Source organism: Selaginella moellendorffii, unplaced genomic scaffold, assembly GCF_000143415.4.
Source record: "Selaginella moellendorffii unplaced genomic scaffold, v1.0 SELMOscaffold_39, whole genome shotgun sequence".
NCBI lineage: Eukaryota > Viridiplantae > Streptophyta > Lycopodiopsida > Selaginellales > Selaginellaceae > Selaginella > Selaginella moellendorffii.
The window spans coordinates 700,045-714,980 of NW_003314300.1; the positions used below are offsets into that span (position 1 = coordinate 700,045).

The following is a 14,936-nucleotide window of genomic DNA, read 5'->3' on the forward strand; positions in this document are numbered from 1 at the left end:
TGATCTCACTGATCACAAGACTCAGTTTGTCATTCAGAGCAAGCTTGGAAAACTTGCAGGCTTTGCATACCAAGCCATTTCTTCAGAGAGATTGATTCCCATGGCAAAATTCTTGTGCTGGTTCTTTCTTGCAGATGATTTTATGGACGATCCTTCTGTCCCTGTCTCTGACCTGAAGAATGCCACACTTGCAGCTCATCTTTAAAAACGACTATGATCAAGCGCTAACTCTGGTGAAAAGTAAAGACCTACTGCGGCAAATGGGGATGCTTAACGATGTCTACACTGATCTAAAGGGTTTCATGAAGCCTGGACATAAGACCCGGTTTTCGAATTCCATGATTGATGTGCTCGACATGTTTGAGGTGGAATCAAGTTGGCTTCACAAGAAACTGGTTCCCAACTTTGAGATTTATATGTGGATGAGGGAGGTAACGGCTGGGGTTATCCCTTGCATGGTGGCAATAGACTTCCTTAATAATTTTGGGCTGGAAGAGGAAGGAATGCTAGACGATCTCCATATTCAAACGCTGGAAGTGATTGCAAATCGCCATTCGTTCCTAGCCAACGACATGGTCTCCTTCAAAAAGGAATGGGCTTGTGAACAGTACCTCAATTCTGTGGCACTGGTTGGTTACAGTAGCAACTGTGGCTTAAACGAGGCAATGGAGAAAGTTGCAGAAATGGTTCAGGATTTGGAGAAAGAGTTTGCTGACATCAAACAAAAGGTTCTGTCAAACAAGGACTTGAACAAGGGAAATGTCATGGGGTATGTGCAAGGCTTGGAGTATTTCATGGCTGGAAATATAGAGTTTAGCTGGCTCTCTGCGAGATATCATGGGGTGGGATGGGTTTCACCAGCTGAGAAATATGGTACCTTGGAGTTCTAGTTTGCTTCTACTTGCATTAGATGCTGGTGCTTAAAATAACACTGATGGACAATAATATTTTGAATTTCTCATACAACTGTTGAGTAATATATTTTCATTTCTGTCTCCACTTTTTTCTTTCAGTACTAGACATTTACTTTTTGATACAACAAAAGCTTAAGTCTAGCAAAAAAGAGAGAGAGAGAACTGCGTTAGGAATTTCCAGAGCTTACTTGGAGACTGGCAAGCATCTTCAGAGCCGCGTCTATCTTTGCAGATTTCCTCGGCTTCTCCTGGGAAGTTTCCACAAGTGATTCTTCTCCAAAAGTCACCCTTACTTCAGTCGTGGTCGCCTCTGTCCGGAAGAAACTGACTGTCATGCCTTTTCTCGCGCAAAGCTCCATGAGAATGCGCACAGGATGGAAACGCAGCGTCGCTGGAGTGACCAGAGGCGATAACAAAGGGCAGCACCACTCTCCACAACCTCTCCAAATCGAAGTTAGTGTCCACAAATATGGCACCGGTTATGCTTTCAAGTAAGTCTCCAAGCACCTGAGAAAAGAGAGGCCAGAATGTAGAGAAGACCACCGGAATATGTGTACGTACCTTTGGGGCCGACAAGTCTTCGAAGCATGAAGCGTCTGGTTTTTCCTTCACGTTTTGCACGAACTTTCGGATCTCGCAGTCAAGTTCCACCGAGCCATGCTGAAGATGCTGATGTAAGCCGTGCCTCACAACCAGCCGAGCAAACCATTTGTTGTTCACGGCTGCAGACCGCAAGTCAGTGAGTGTTCCTGGAGGTAATCCTGGATGAGTCTCGAAGAGGTGGCGGGATACAAGGAAGTCCAGGACGCCATCGCCAAGGAACTCTAGCCTCTGTATTTGTTTTCGATTAGAAAAAAAGCCAAGCTGATAAACCAAGGAACTTACCTGATAGCAGAGCAAGCAGTTCGGTTGAGATGCGTGAGTTATAGCTTCCACCAAGAGGCTCCTGTTTTGAAATTTATACTGCAGCTTATGCTCTAAAGACTCCAACGAGGCCTGGAGATGTTGAAACGATTCAGCCGGCAGGGAAGCTTGGCGAGCCGAGGCAAGCAAGCCTATGTCGAATTCTATGTCAATGTCGAGCTGTTTCATAAGCTCCATGGCGCTCGGAGGTCCAGAGGTGGCCAAGTATGCACCGATAAGGGCCTCTACAACGTCGGCGAGAGCTTTCCTTCGAATCCCCCGATGGCCGCTCGCACAAGATGAAAAATAATTTTCCTCGTTTTCAAAGCTCCCCTGCTGGTGCCTACATTTTGATGAATCAGAGGTAAGCATGCCCGGGCCAGTCCAGTTGGAAGGATTGAATTCTTCGTCTCGTATGTATTCCTGCAAGGCAAAGTCAAACATTTACACTACAGGAAGAAAGATCGCGCATACCGCAATGCCAGATGATTTTGCCAACTGATATAGCGCTGCATTGCAAGTAGCGCGAGACCTTCTCGCACTGAGCTGGCCTTCGTGTTTCTTATCGTAGACCAGGAACAGCTTTTGAGTCACGACGTATTTGAGAAACGAGTCCCCTAGAAGCTCCAAACTCTCATATGAGAACTCTTCGTGACATTTTTTGCTGGTAATTGCTTCGAGGATCTGGAAAACCATCTCACCACTAAGATGCATTTTCAAGGATAAAGATGAATACCTTCGCTGCAGGAATCCATGGCCACAGTGGTGAGCGCAACTGTATGGCACAGACGGTCGAAGTAAACCGGTGAAGAAACGAAGGGACGAAGTATAGCGATCGAATTAGTCCGGACTTAATCTCTAGGCACAGGCACAACTCAGGTGGTAGCTCTACAAAACTTTCTTCTTGTCTAGAACCTGCAACATAAACTCCAACACTATAAATTGTAATTTCTAAGCAAATATCGAGTTTTCACCATGATCACCTTCTTGTTCCTTGGGTCTTATGAGGAGATTATGAAAAGCATGCGTAGGCTTGGCTTTCAGCAATGGCTGCTCTGGAAGCCGTAACGTCCTTTGATACCTGCAAAAACGTGAGCTTGGTGAGAGAATGTAGGCACAGGCTGCGATAGACGCTCACTTGTCTTTGTAATAATCTATGTACGTGAAGCCTCTCTTCGGTAGTAGTGATGCCGCAGTAAAATTCTCTAGAACCCCTGTGACACAGAAAAGCCTGCCATTGTGCACGGTAGCTACGACCATGTCCTGGAGCGCAGAAGAATGTACGTAGCCATTGGCAGTGCAGAGCATGTCCGCGTGCGTCTTCTCCCCCACACCATCCCCATCCATTGGAGAAGATGGTGAGAAATTACTACAAAGTGTCCTGTATACCCACGCAGTCGCATGAACACTCGTCCAATCAATACTATCGTTGTCATCATGCACAGGTAGCACAAGAAACGCTTGAGATTTGTCCCAGAGGATTTCTTGAGGACTTCCCGAGCAGCGTGCCAAACGGTTGAAAGCTCCGTTGAGCAGTAGCTCTTGATATGCCTTGGCTGCCTTTACCTGTATCAGAAGAAAGACGTGCCTTTATCAATCGTGTCTCCTATTCTTAATGAACAAAATCCTTCGTACCTGATTGGCATCCAGCTGAATTGGCCCGACGCGATGTACTCTAGCGTTGACAACTCTATTTCTTGAGAACAGGGTCACTTCAGAATCGGTTACTTCTGCGTCAATGACGCAATTTACCAGAAATCCAAAGTTTGAGTATGTTCGTGATTCAGGTGGCTCAACCACGAAGCAGATTTTATAAAACTGCAACTGCACCCCTGACTCGTTAAACACCCAGCTTCCCTCGAAAATGAGTGGCTTTGCAGTCGAGAAGATCTCCTTGCGTTTTCCTACAATCCACGCGTCATTAATGGCCTTGCAAATTTAATAGACTAGTCGAATACCTGATTCATTCTTCCGCATCGGCTGGTCTTCTTCATCGAAATCGTCAACATCTGGGCAAAGCGTGTCACGTCTAACTTCTCCCATGTCATAAAGTTTCCGGCATGCTTGCAAACACGCTGCTTTTTTCGCGAGCTGTTCTGTACGTCTTAGAGGACCTTCTACTGAACGCAGAGGAGCGTTGGGTGGAAATTCCACAGTGCAGACGAACGAATCTTTGAACGAAAACTTTGGTTTTGCATTGTAGTACCTGCGGCACAGAAGATAAGCATAAGAGAGATAGACGAAAGAAATACCTGTCACCAAGACGAGCACAATACTCGTGAATGAAGCTCACGCTGTCCTGCGAACTTTTACAAGCACCTGATTCCACACGGAAAAACTCCAGGTCACCTTCTGGAGGTGCCTCTCTCGTAATATCCATATAATTTCGGAAGATTACTTGATCTTCCACCACTCTTTCGCTTGTACACAACTGGTTGAACAGGTTCAGCTGCTCTACATTCCCCCTGTACGTATCAGATCCATGTTTAGAATGCAATTACAAAGGACGAACTATTTACGTTTCCAGAAGCCATACGTAAGTTGATAATAGGTTTCGAGCACGTCCTCGGGATTGAACATGGCTTCGCAAAGTTTGGCATACGTCAAATCTGATTACAGCGCAGCATGCCTGGACATCAAGACCTTCTTCTGCAACTGAGGTCGCTATTAGCAGATTAAGCTACAAGATATACAAGGAACGTTACACATAAAAAAGCATAAGAACTACCAACCTTGCCACCTGCAAAAGAGTGTAGAACCTCCTGCTGCTGGGTTGGATTTCTTGCATCCGTATCACGCACACCAGTCATATAATCACAACGGAGATGAGAAAGAAACGAAAGCCCAGATATGAGCTTGGCTAAGGCCATGGCCACAATCACACGTTCCACAAAGACAATGCAACGCATGTTTGTCATGCCCCTGAAAATGATTTAAGCAAAACTTTCAGGGAGGGCACAACTAACCTCAATCTTTCAAGCACATCCAATAGTACCAGTACTTTCGGGCTTAATGTTCCTGAAGTCATTTCCTCTAAGGTCGGATAAGAGCGCGAAGATACTGATTGTGTGTTTGAACGGTTTAGACAAACAAAAACAAAAACAGAAAAGAAAAGAAAAGAAAAGAGAGATACGAACCTTGAGAAAACCTTGGTATTGAAGAAACATTTTGTAAGAAACGCTCTTTCAAGCTCGTTTTCACCTCCTCCTCCTCCAACGAGACATCTGGCTTCCATTTTAAATGAAAAGTACTTTTGTTGCGACTCTTGAGTATCTCCACTGCCTGCAGAAGTACACATTTCTAACACAACACATACGTTATGTGATTACCAGAAGCGCAGGTAGAAGGCCCAGGTCTACGAGGCAGTGGTTTATGCTCAGAAGAAGTCTGTCAATAGATTTGTTTATTTTGTTCTGCTGCTCATATTCGCTACAGTTACACGCAGCTTCAGAATTTAGCTGTAGTTCAAAGTGAGAAATAAGAATTAAATAAAAATTTAGGGGGAACTTACGCGGTCTTTTAGTATTTCTAGATCAGTTTGTATACTGGAGAAGCTTTGTTTCGGTCTGTCATAGTACTCCTTATATTGTGTCGGATTCGGATAATACTCTTCTATTTCGGACTTATCTTCCACTGTGTACACCTAACCATGACGTGAGAAAAAGTCATTCTCCAACATATAACTAAAACCTTGGCATCCAGAATGCTTTCTAAGACCGTTAATTTACAATTGCAGTCATAACTTGATGATACACCTGAAATATTTCCTCGAGTAAGAGTTATAAACAGGAAACACAGAAACAACACTGTTACGGCACCTTTCTGAATAACAGGAGAAGCTGTCATTCCAAATATCTTTGGCTTTGATTTGAGACAAGAAACGTGGTAGTGCGTCTGGTTGTAAAGCAGAATAAGAAACAGGCCACAGACGAAAGATTTCACCTTCATAATCAGCGCGTATGGATGATTCTTGTGGGCGTGATGACACTCGTCCATGACAAGGATTTCCACAAACTCGAGCTTCAGCGCAGAAGTCCCGAGCGCATTTAAAAACACCTGAGGCGTCATCACCAGAACCTGTAGACAAAATCCATAAGAAAACAACGAAAAGATTGTGATCGAAGACGCTCACTTGATGAGAATCCACCTCCGCCTGCCATTGCTTGACGCTCCAAGAATCGACTCCTTTGTCACCGTAGTAGTCACCGACCTTGAGCACCGTAAAGGATTCTATAGCTCGAGCTTGCTATTAAAGAAGAAGAGCAAAAAAGTTACAGTCTAAAGAATTGGAGAACTCGCGAAGAAGAACAGTACCTGGATCACCAAATTCACCGTTGGTGCTAGAAACACCGCAATTCGCTTCTCCTGGGGCATGGACAGCCTGTCCTCGAAGCTCTGGATGAGCATGATCGCGATCATCGTCTTCCCCGTTCCAGTGCCGAGATTGACGATGATATTCTCCTTCAATGCCCTCTGGAACACATCTTTCTGGTAGCTGCAACGCGAATCAGGTAGAATGTAGGCTACTAGATCGTCTCTTACCCGCGCGGGATCATCGTCTTGGCCCGCTTCGCGCAATCCATGACGCCAAAAACCCCTGTCTGAAAAGCCCTAGCCTAGTGCCAAACAACTTTGCCTTTAAAATGGGTTTTTAATTTTGTTTCGTGCTCGCCAAGGAAAAAAGAACCAGCCAATGGTGGCGATCATCGATCGATCATCTTCTCTCTCTCTCTCTCTCTCTCTCACTCCTGGTCTTGGGCACCACTAGAAAATCTACAGGGCATAAGAGCTTTCTTTTGTACAAATTTGGAGGAGACCCTCTCCCTCTCTCTCCCTCGAGACGATCGTTTGATAGAGGCGGTATCAAATCGATCACCTGGTGCTGACGCGAAGAATCGGCTGCGCCACCGCGGGAGTGAGGATGCTGGAACAAAACTCCTCCCAGGATTTCTGGTTTTGATCGTCGGAGTCACTGCCACTGCTGCTGCTGCTCGTCTCGGAGAGATTGGAGCTCACGTCCGGCTGTTGCTGGAAGGCCGAGTGGAGCTCCACCACCAACTTACGAGCGGATTCGCGAGCCTCGGGGAGCTGGTCGATGAGCTGCGCAGCGGCGATTTGCATCAAAGCTTCCAATCCGTAGTCCCTGATGCCTTCGGCGCCCTGGAGGAAACAAGGAAAATGTGAGAAACTTTTGATCGAATCCATGAAGATCTCGAGCAACTTACGAGTTTGGCGACGCTCTTGGAGATACATGTTGCCGACTTTGCACGGACGCGGGGGTTCTTGTGCGTCGTATACGGCTGGAGCTTGTGGATCAAAGAGACGGGCGATATCCAGGTAGTCATTCCCAAGAGAGCCTTTTCGGCTTCCTCGCAAACGAATTTCTTGTCTTGTGATGCTTTGAGCAATAGTTGGAGCAACTGGATCACAGAAAAAAATAAAGGACCAAAAGCTTAGAACCAGTATGAAACTATCTGCCTATGCATGGCGAGAAGGGAAAAAAAAGAGGGCAAGGAGAAAAAAAGTACCAGAGGATCGAGCATTTCGAGCACTTGATCTTGAAACGCCTGGAACAAATCCGAGCATGCCATAATCGCCGTCTTGCACAGCGCGCTGCGAGGATTCTTCACGGCCTTCAAGACTAGGGTCATGACATTCTCCCTGCGGCGGCGGCATCGATCATCAATCCACCAGTCCGAAATATCAGATCTAGAACCACTCACAGCACGGGGAGGAGCAAATCCGACTGGAAGATGGAGATCTGGCGCACTTGATTCAGCGCCGCGCACACGGTGAGCCAATCTCCGGAGCCGAGCCTTGCTGCCAGGGTCTGCCACCAGCAATGCCGTGAGCAAGAATGCACATCCCCATAGATCTGCGCCATAGAACCCTACCTTGAGCTGCGTCTCGGGATCTTTGAGCGGCTTGAGATCCCTGGAAAGAATGTACTCCACTTCTTGCACTGGCGGCCGATTCTCATCGTTGATCTTGCCTAGAACCGCTGGCGCTTGCTGCTGCTGCTGATTCTTCTTGACGATTCCTCCAGCCATCATCTGGCGGCAACGATCACTGGACCGACCAAAGCGCCAAACCCAAAAGAAGAAGAAGAAGAACAAAAAAAATGGGGTTTTCTCTTTTTTTCCTCTCGTCCTTCTCTCTTCACGGCCGCCTTATCTTCAACGGCGAGCTAGGGAATATTACGACGGGCGCCCGTCAAGATGCCGGCCGACGTGACGTCCCACCGTTGGAGTGATGTCCTCCACGTGGCACTGCTCGTGGTGGGAATCGAACGCGAGACCTTTATAAGCTCGAGATTGAGTTAAATTTTTTTGACACGTCTACCTAGTCGAGATTAACGTTCTTCACCCCGCACTGCTTGCTCACGAGCTGCTGTTGCCGCGGGCTCACAGCGATCTCGCAAGAAATCCCCACCTGGAAGAAGAAGCCAGTGAGAATCTCTCGATCGATCGCGACCAATCGAGCGATCGAACGGTCAATCGAGCGAGAGAAGAAGAAGAAATCGTAAGACGAAATTAGCCCAAGAACCCTAAAAAACTGACCTCGATCCGGGGCGTCTGGATTCCCAGCACGACGATCCTCGCCGGGATCTTCCCGCGCAGATCCAGCTTCACAATCCCGCTGGCCGCGTCCTGGAGCAGATCCTCCGCCGTCGCCTGGAGCACATTGACCCTGTCCACGACGATCGACGCCCGGACGAGCCCGCTGCTGCGCGCCGGCTGATAGAACGCTGGAGCCACCGCCAATCCCACGAAATTCCGCCTGTAGTAGATGTAGATCCGCGTCGCCGAGTACCTGATCCCGACCTTGTTGGGATTGTGCGCCGCCAGCGTGAGCTCCAGATCCATGGACAGCAGCACCGCCATGCCGCTAGTGGTGAGCGGCGCGGGCTGCTCGACGCGAAACGAGACAATGCGCGCGTCCTGGAGGGAGAAATCTGGCCGCCTGGGGCGCAGGACGAGGAAGAGGACGAGCGCGACGATCGCCGCTAGGACGACGACGAGGAGGAATCCAATGCAGCAGCATCGCCGGCAAGCCCTGGATCGATCGTAATCGTCGTAGTAGTCGTGATGGAGATGGAGCTTGCGCCGGCCACTAGCGCTTCTCATTCTCTCTCCCTCTCGCGCGCGCGTTTCCCTCGTCTAAAAAAGAGAGCTCTCCTCTCTTTTGCTAAAGAGATTTCTTGGAAGGAAAAAACTACCTATGGAATTTATAGACAAGGACGATCCAAAGGTTTTTTTTCAGTGGAAGCTTTCATTTTCCTTTCAATCACTGTTTCCTCTATGCTTTGCCGCTTCACATTCCTTGGATTCGATCAAAAGATATAAACTTTTTGCCCATGCGTGATTCTTATGCTACACCAATCCAATAAGTCCAAGATCAAACAACGTACATATTCTCTAACCTTTGATAATTCCCCGGACGTTTGGAGTTTCGATCTTCTTGAGGCAAAACGTTGAAGTGCTTGTAACTTTGACGAAGAATTCCTTGTAGCTCTTCCCGAAGACCTGTGGTGGTACCAGATTCGATTTTTTTTTTGTTTGGTCTACTCCGAGTCACTGTCTTCATACGTCGTCGTGCGGATCCTTGTCTGTCCGTAGTCGTCTTCCACCTTTTTCTCTGGAACTATCAAGATCCCTGTCACGAAACTCGAGGTTAGCAAGCAATCGAAGCTTAGAGACAAGCTTTGCTTACCTTTCTTGATCAGGAGCTTCTCGAGCGTAGCTGTGGGAAAATCGTCCACGCCTCCCAGTTCTTCAAACCCGACAATTCTCTCGCTTGCAATGCCGTTCCTGCGAGAGGCAAACGAGTGAGCTTTCCAGACATCCGGGACCGAAAAGTCTGTTACCTGAACAAGATGACGCACGGCAGCGTCTTGATCTTGAGCTTTGAAACGAAGAATGGACATTTCTGTACGGGGATAAATGAATCAAGGAACTGAACGACAGGAACGAAAAATCTCACCTCCGCATCCACCATAATGAATTTTGTCTCAAAGTGTTTAAGAGCTAGAGCTTTCAGGTGCTTGTTGATGATCCTGTGTACAGCAGCATTACAGAGTTAAAGCTTCCACCGAGAAAAAAAAATCTCCTGCAACTTACTTGCAGCGGAAGAACTCGCGATGGTAGAAGTGACACACAACCTTGTTACTGCCAGTAACTTCTCCGAGAAAATCTTCTTCGGCTACCTGAAGAACACATCTCGAAAACCAAAAATCTCAAAACTAATGGAATGAATCTCTTGCTTTTACCTCTCTGTACTCTCCATGTCCCTGCCTTTGCAAAACTTGCCTCTTCTCAGCTTCCCTCTACAAAAACCAAAGAAAAAATTTCTCTCAGAAAAACTCGAAAGAAACAAACAAGCAAACCTTGAGTGATGCAATCCTATCGGCATGAAGCCGCTCCAGCTCTGGATCCTGAAAACAATGAAGTAAACCACGGCAAAGAGCTCCATCAAAAACTCACATCCATGAGCTCGTCCAGATCTACTTCCGGCGCCGCCTCCTTCGTCGATTGCTTCTCTGCCGCCAGCATTTCCTGACCATGAGCCCACAATCCTTGAGAACAAGGTTCCACAAAACCTCGCTCCCTTGGAAATATTTCCAGCCTACATTCTCTCTCTCATCGGCGGCGATGCCTACCTTCTTGTAATCCCGCGCCGCAGCTCCCATGGCGGATCCAAACGCCAGGTCGGAGAGCGTCGATCCAAACTTGCTGGGATCCATAGCTGCGAAGAACAGAACTTCTCCCCAACAAAACAAGAAGATTAGGGCTCACAGACCTAACGGGTGTGGGATATTCCTTTAGAAGAATTATGGAGCAGCGGGCGCCATCGCTACTGGAGCTGAGCACCGAGTGCGCTGTGCGCAATATCCATCGATTGCCATCGCTCGGATCCATTCCAGATCACATCGTGCTTCACTTATTCCGCGTAAGTCATTCTCGATCTAGGGATTTCCTCCTCCTTAGGATTCCTTCCATGGGATTTTCTCATTCTGGATTCACTCGTATTTTGATTGATGAGAACCATTGCTGTTATTTGAATCTTTCTATTGTAGCGATTTTGAGCAATCGATTTTCATTGTTCTTTAGAGAACTCTAGAGTGTGGGAAGCTAACCGAGGGAGTGTTACAATTGTTCCTGGCCACGGGTCACAAACAAATCCAGGACTTTGTGGCACAACACATCCATCCAGTTCTAGAGCCCATTCTCCCAACAAGTAAAAAATTATAGCTCCTTTCTTCTGTGTTTCTTATTCCAAGCTTTCCAGGATGCTCAGATCGGTGATAAGTATTTCATATAACTGATGGAACTATTTTCTTGGTTGTATAAACAGAGGTTTGTTTATTCATTTTTTCTAAGCTAGAGTGCTGAAGATCTGAATTTCTAGTTTTGTTGACGTGAACCAAAAAGATTCAAATCAAGAAGGTAATAATTATTTTTTTCAAATTTTTTGCATAGATATTTGTAAATTATATTATATTTTATTCTATATAAGTCTAAGTATATTTTTACCCCTAAATTAGTAATGCATAAATAGTTTTTTGAGTGTTCAGAATAGATATATTAATTAAGGTTTATAAAAATGAATGGATAATATTTAATCCCAAATGGATGGTCCATATATTATAAATTTACATTATCCTCTTTTTTGAAAGATGAAAAGGTGATGATAATAAATCACTAGGCAATTATAAATTACCACAAAAATTTAAAGTTCCCAAAAACTCACTAATAAAGTTGTTGGTAACCATGATTTAAATAAAGCTTAAAACCTTAGCATAAGTAAGTTGCATAAAACTCCCAAATGCTTAAACCAACCATGTAACCATAACTTTGAACTGAAGTAAAGGATTTTGAGAGCCACTACAATCTATAAAACATTATTATAGTAAACAATACATTCCATCTCTAAATCTGCCTGTTGATAATTTTTCAAGACCACTATTAACTCAAATTTAGATAAAACAACTATAAAAAGTTAGCACCCTAATCCAACACTACACATGAGAGGTTAAATTCACTCCATTTATCTTTTATATTTTCTTTATTCTTTCCTTAAAGGAAAATAAGTTTTGAAGCACTGGCTCCATTTGAATTTATTGTACTCGTCCTCACTTTGCCATCTATGTTTGGCCTCACTATGTTGGGGCTAAATGTTTCATTCAAACTCACTATGTTTATCCTCATTTTAAAATTTATGTCATTCATCTTCACTCCATTACCATATTCAATCATCCTTACTTTATCTTCGGGGCTAGACTCCCATCCATCCCCTTTACCCCTTTCAAAGAAAAAAAAGTTCAAAGTGTCAAGGTGAAAAAGGGAAAATGAGAAAAATTGAGGAAAAATTATTGTGGAAAAAGAAAAAACATTAGAAGAAGAACTTACAATAGTTAGCAATATAGAAATAAGGAAATAAAAAAAAAGATATGTGCTCAAAGCTTAGAAAATAAAAGACTTTCTATCATAAAATATTTCAACCATCACAATATAAGTAATACAACCTCCTCAAACTTTGCATTAACAACAATAAATCAAAAACTCTTAATAGCACTAAAAAATGGGAACACAACCTAAAATTCTAGCTAAAGTGATTCAACCTTTAGAACATAAGAATACTTAAGGCTAGAATTAATTAAAGACTCTATCAACAAAACAAAAGTAAGATTCTCAATTTCATGTATATACTCAATATCTAGATTAATATCATTTCTTTTTTTAGCATATCGATAATTTATGATTCTTATGATTCTTATTCTCAGTCTAGTGTTGAGTTAAGTGTTTTCTATCCTAAATATTGTAGATGAGGAAGGAACATTAAGAACATGAGAACATGAGTTAGATTGAGAAATAAGAAAAGGTTAGGAAAGAGCAAAAGGTAAAGAGAAAGAATTATATAACAAATTAAAAAATTGATACTTACCCCATGAAATCTCCACTTCATCTCTAAAGTTATTTTTATAATAATTAAGTTTATCATCACAATCTGGAATCCATTCAAGTTCATACACATTGTCTTTTCATAAACTCAATCCTCAAACATTCTCCAAGAACTAAATTACATCATTCATAACTCAATACTCAATGTCATGATCATGTTCCACATTAATAAGAAATTGTAAAACACTGAGAACAAAACAAACTATATAATCATGTCTCACAAAAGTTGGAGACAATAACACACTAAGGATGGGTGCAACACCAATATAATAACACCCTATAGTACTAAACATTTGATCCAACGAAGTAACATTAAAAGCCTCAAGTAACATACTCCTTGATCAATAATGGCGTGGTATGGTAGAAGAATAGAATGCAATGAAAATCAAAAGAAAGAGTAGATCTAAGCATAACAATAATTAAAGTTCTAGATCTTGCACAAAGCTAATATACATCTAAATTATCCTTTCAATTAATATGGTTTTCTAAATTTATTATTATATGTGTATTAAGCGTGCTCATTCTTATTGACTTAAGCTGGACATCCTCATCCTTCCAAATAATTCTATTCCAAGCTAATAGTAGAATGAAAAAATAACTTTGAAATGAAAAAAACTGATTAATTACTCACTTGTATAAAAACTTTCTCATGATTGATAATATATCACTATGATGGTACTTGCCCTAGCACCAATTTACATTGTTGTCTAATATAAGAATAAAACAAAATTTTAAAATTAGTTATTATGGTAGATTTATGGCACTTAGTTTAAGAAAATTAAAACTAATTCAGAACTTGTTAGAAAATTATTTCAAGTAAATTTTATTGTGATTACAGTGAGATTATTATTTATATGTAGATTCAAAAGTAAAGAATTCAACTGTAATATGATCAATATGTTGATAGCAATCTATAAATGACCAATTATTCCATCCATAATCACCTTTTGTTTTATATTTTGCAGAACCTGGAAAAACTATTAACTTATAAGGCTCATCTTTTACATACAAATCTACAATTTCTTGTATATAAAAATCTACAATTTCTAAGATAGAATTTGGATCTTTCTGATCTTCAAACAATTAATGCTCTTCTATAGATAAAAACATTTACATCTCTCCTATAATTATTATAGTATACAGTTAGAACATAAGTCATAAATTTTTCCCAATCATAAGTTGGAAAGACCATGCTTAAACTCCGATTTAAAAAAAGTAAAAACCAAAAAATAAAGAAATAAATTATAATATGATACATCTTTTGATAAAATTAGAACTAATAAGTAGCTTATAATAATAAATCGTTTATATTACAAGTAAAACCACATTAAAATTTTAAAAGTATATATTAATATAGAAAAACAAACAAGAAAAGCAAAGGAAAGTATTAATTTTCAGAGCAAAGATTTTGTGGCAAAAGTTTGTCTTTTAGTATTTTTGAGTTTAAGGCTGGTATTATTTTTAATGGTTATCTTTAACATGCATACATTATTAAACTATGTACTATCTATCTTCAATTATAAATATTGTAAGATTTGAATTTACTAATGTTCTAAGTTGTGTTCTTATTAGTTGTATCTTTTGTTTCAATTGTTTAGGAATGTTTTATTATATCTGCCACAAGTATAGAGATAAAATTATTTTATTGAATTGTAAAACTTACCTTTTTATTAGTAGGCAAGGTTATAATTTGAACCAAAATTTATTAATAGTTTAATATCTTTTATATATATATATATGATCCTGTATGATAATTCTAATATTATATATTAATTTCTGTCCACTTTTAACATTATTTTAAATTGATTTTTTTAAATACTAAATTTTAAAATTTTAAAGATATTTATTCAGTAAAAATTAGAGGATATAAAGATAAATTTAAAACATTTTAGTTCGTTCAGAGCTACTAGTCTGAAGTGCCATTGCAACCAAGCAATTGAATTGGCTTAGAGCATAAAGGATATTGTCCATTTTATTCGTATCAAGAGTTCATTTTCTAAAGAAGAAAAGATGGAATGATTTATGTTTGTTTAAAATTTAAAATACAAAGTCATATAAACCCATTTTAATAGAGTTTCTAAAAATTAATTTGTCAAACCTGAAGCTAATCAATAACTTAATGATGAAAATTACTTAGGGTATAAGCTATACTAATTAA

The 14,936-nt window shown here is 41.8% G+C and overlaps 5 protein-coding genes across 6 annotated transcripts; 1 reads left to right on the plus strand and 4 right to left on the minus strand.

Moving 5' to 3' along the window:
• Positions 1 to 179: 179 nt before the first annotated feature.
• Positions 180 to 890, plus strand: LOC9659816 (microbial Terpene synthase-like protein 1). Its single transcript, XM_002978876.2, has one exon. The coding sequence runs from the start codon at positions 180 to 182 to the stop codon at positions 888 to 890; it is 711 nt and encodes a 236-aa protein (XP_002978922.2).
• Positions 891 to 947: 57 nt separating this feature from the next.
• LOC9659547 (endoribonuclease Dicer homolog 3a) lies at positions 948 to 6,412 on the minus strand. Its single transcript, XM_024683935.1, is given in 23 exon segments — positions 948 to 1,333; positions 1,335 to 1,421; positions 1,476 to 1,745; positions 1,800 to 2,240; positions 2,292 to 2,501; positions 2,554 to 2,732; positions 2,801 to 2,898; positions 2,956 to 3,383; positions 3,453 to 3,721; positions 3,776 to 4,023; positions 4,070 to 4,282; positions 4,337 to 4,497; positions 4,550 to 4,739; positions 4,784 to 4,877; positions 4,955 to 5,099; positions 5,147 to 5,275; positions 5,329 to 5,460; positions 5,508 to 5,572; positions 5,636 to 5,711; positions 5,760 to 5,894; positions 5,950 to 6,063; positions 6,132 to 6,312; positions 6,360 to 6,412. Coding segments are annotated over 23 exon segments (4,158 nt in total). The 5' UTR covers positions 6,401 to 6,412; the 3' UTR covers positions 948 to 1,081.
• A 36-nt stretch (positions 6,413 to 6,448) lies between these two features.
• Positions 6,449 to 8,024, minus strand: LOC112349478 (TOG array regulator of axonemal microtubules protein 2-like). Its single transcript, XM_024683936.1, has 5 exons — positions 7,712 to 8,024; positions 7,541 to 7,647; positions 7,346 to 7,478; positions 7,043 to 7,237; positions 6,449 to 6,977 (listed from the first exon to the last, which is right to left on the minus strand). The coding sequence occupies exons 1-5, from the start codon at positions 7,868 to 7,870 to the stop codon at positions 6,690 to 6,692; spliced, it is 882 nt and encodes a 293-aa protein (XP_024539704.1). The 5' UTR covers positions 7,871 to 8,024; the 3' UTR covers positions 6,449 to 6,689.
• A 71-nt stretch (positions 8,025 to 8,095) lies between these two features.
• Positions 8,096 to 9,050, minus strand: LOC9659817 (NDR1/HIN1-like protein 6). Its single transcript, XM_002978998.2, has 2 exons — positions 8,378 to 9,050; positions 8,096 to 8,249 (listed from the first exon to the last, which is right to left on the minus strand). The coding sequence occupies exons 1-2, from the start codon at positions 8,942 to 8,944 to the stop codon at positions 8,160 to 8,162; spliced, it is 657 nt and encodes a 218-aa protein (XP_002979044.1). The 5' UTR covers positions 8,945 to 9,050; the 3' UTR covers positions 8,096 to 8,159.
• A 95-nt stretch (positions 9,051 to 9,145) lies between these two features.
• LOC9659818 (thioredoxin domain-containing protein PLP3B) lies at positions 9,146 to 10,621 on the minus strand. 2 transcript variants are annotated; one of them, XM_002978999.2, is made up of 9 exons: positions 10,477 to 10,620; positions 10,301 to 10,372; positions 10,204 to 10,251; positions 10,087 to 10,143; positions 9,938 to 10,023; positions 9,801 to 9,873; positions 9,685 to 9,746; positions 9,531 to 9,628; positions 9,146 to 9,473 (listed from the first exon to the last, which is right to left on the minus strand). In XM_002978999.2, the coding sequence occupies exons 1-9, from the start codon at positions 10,558 to 10,560 to the stop codon at positions 9,382 to 9,384; spliced, it is 672 nt and encodes a 223-aa protein (XP_002979045.1). In that variant the 5' UTR covers positions 10,561 to 10,620; the 3' UTR covers positions 9,146 to 9,381. The 2 variants fall into 2 exon arrangements, with proteins under 2 accessions (XP_002979045.1, XP_024539705.1); XM_024683937.1 differs by having other exon boundaries at positions 9,685 to 9,873; positions 10,477 to 10,621.
• Between the last annotated feature and the right edge of the window lie 4,315 nt (positions 10,622 to 14,936).

Bases quoted from the DNA above. Each gene is read 5' to 3' on its own strand.
- LOC9659816 (XM_002978876.2), top strand. From the start codon at position 180: ATGCCACACTTGCAGCTCATCTTTAAAAACGACTATGATCAAGCGCTA.
- LOC112349478 (XM_024683936.1), bottom strand. From the start codon at position 7,870: ATGATGGCTGGAGGAATCGTCAAGAAGAATCAGCAGCAGCAGCAAGCG. The intron at 7,648-7,711 runs GTAGGGTTCTAT...TGCTGGTGGCAG, and splicing joins ATCCCGAGACGCAGCTCAAG to ACCCTGGCAGCAAGGCTCGG. The intron at 7,238-7,345 runs GTACTTTTTTTC...TCTGTGATCCAG, and splicing joins TCGAAATGCTCGATCCTCTG to TTGCTCCAACTATTGCTCAA.
- LOC9659817 (XM_002978998.2), bottom strand. From the start codon at position 8,944: ATGAGAAGCGCTAGTGGCCGGCGCAAGCTCCATCTCCATCACGACTAC. The intron at 8,250-8,377 runs GTCAGTTTTTTA...TTCTTCTTCCAG, and splicing joins TCCAGACGCCCCGGATCGAG to GTGGGGATTTCTTGCGAGAT.
- LOC9659818 (XM_024683937.1), bottom strand. From the start codon at position 10,560: ATGGATCCCAGCAAGTTTGGATCGACGCTCTCCGACCTGGCGTTTGGA. The intron at 10,252-10,300 runs GTGAGTTTTTGA...CATTGTTTTCAG, and splicing joins ATCTGGACGAGCTCATGGAT to GATCCAGAGCTGGAGCGGCT. The intron at 9,874-9,937 runs GTAAGTTGCAGG...TGCTGTACACAG, and splicing joins CGCGAGTTCTTCCGCTGCAA to GATCATCAACAAGCACCTGA.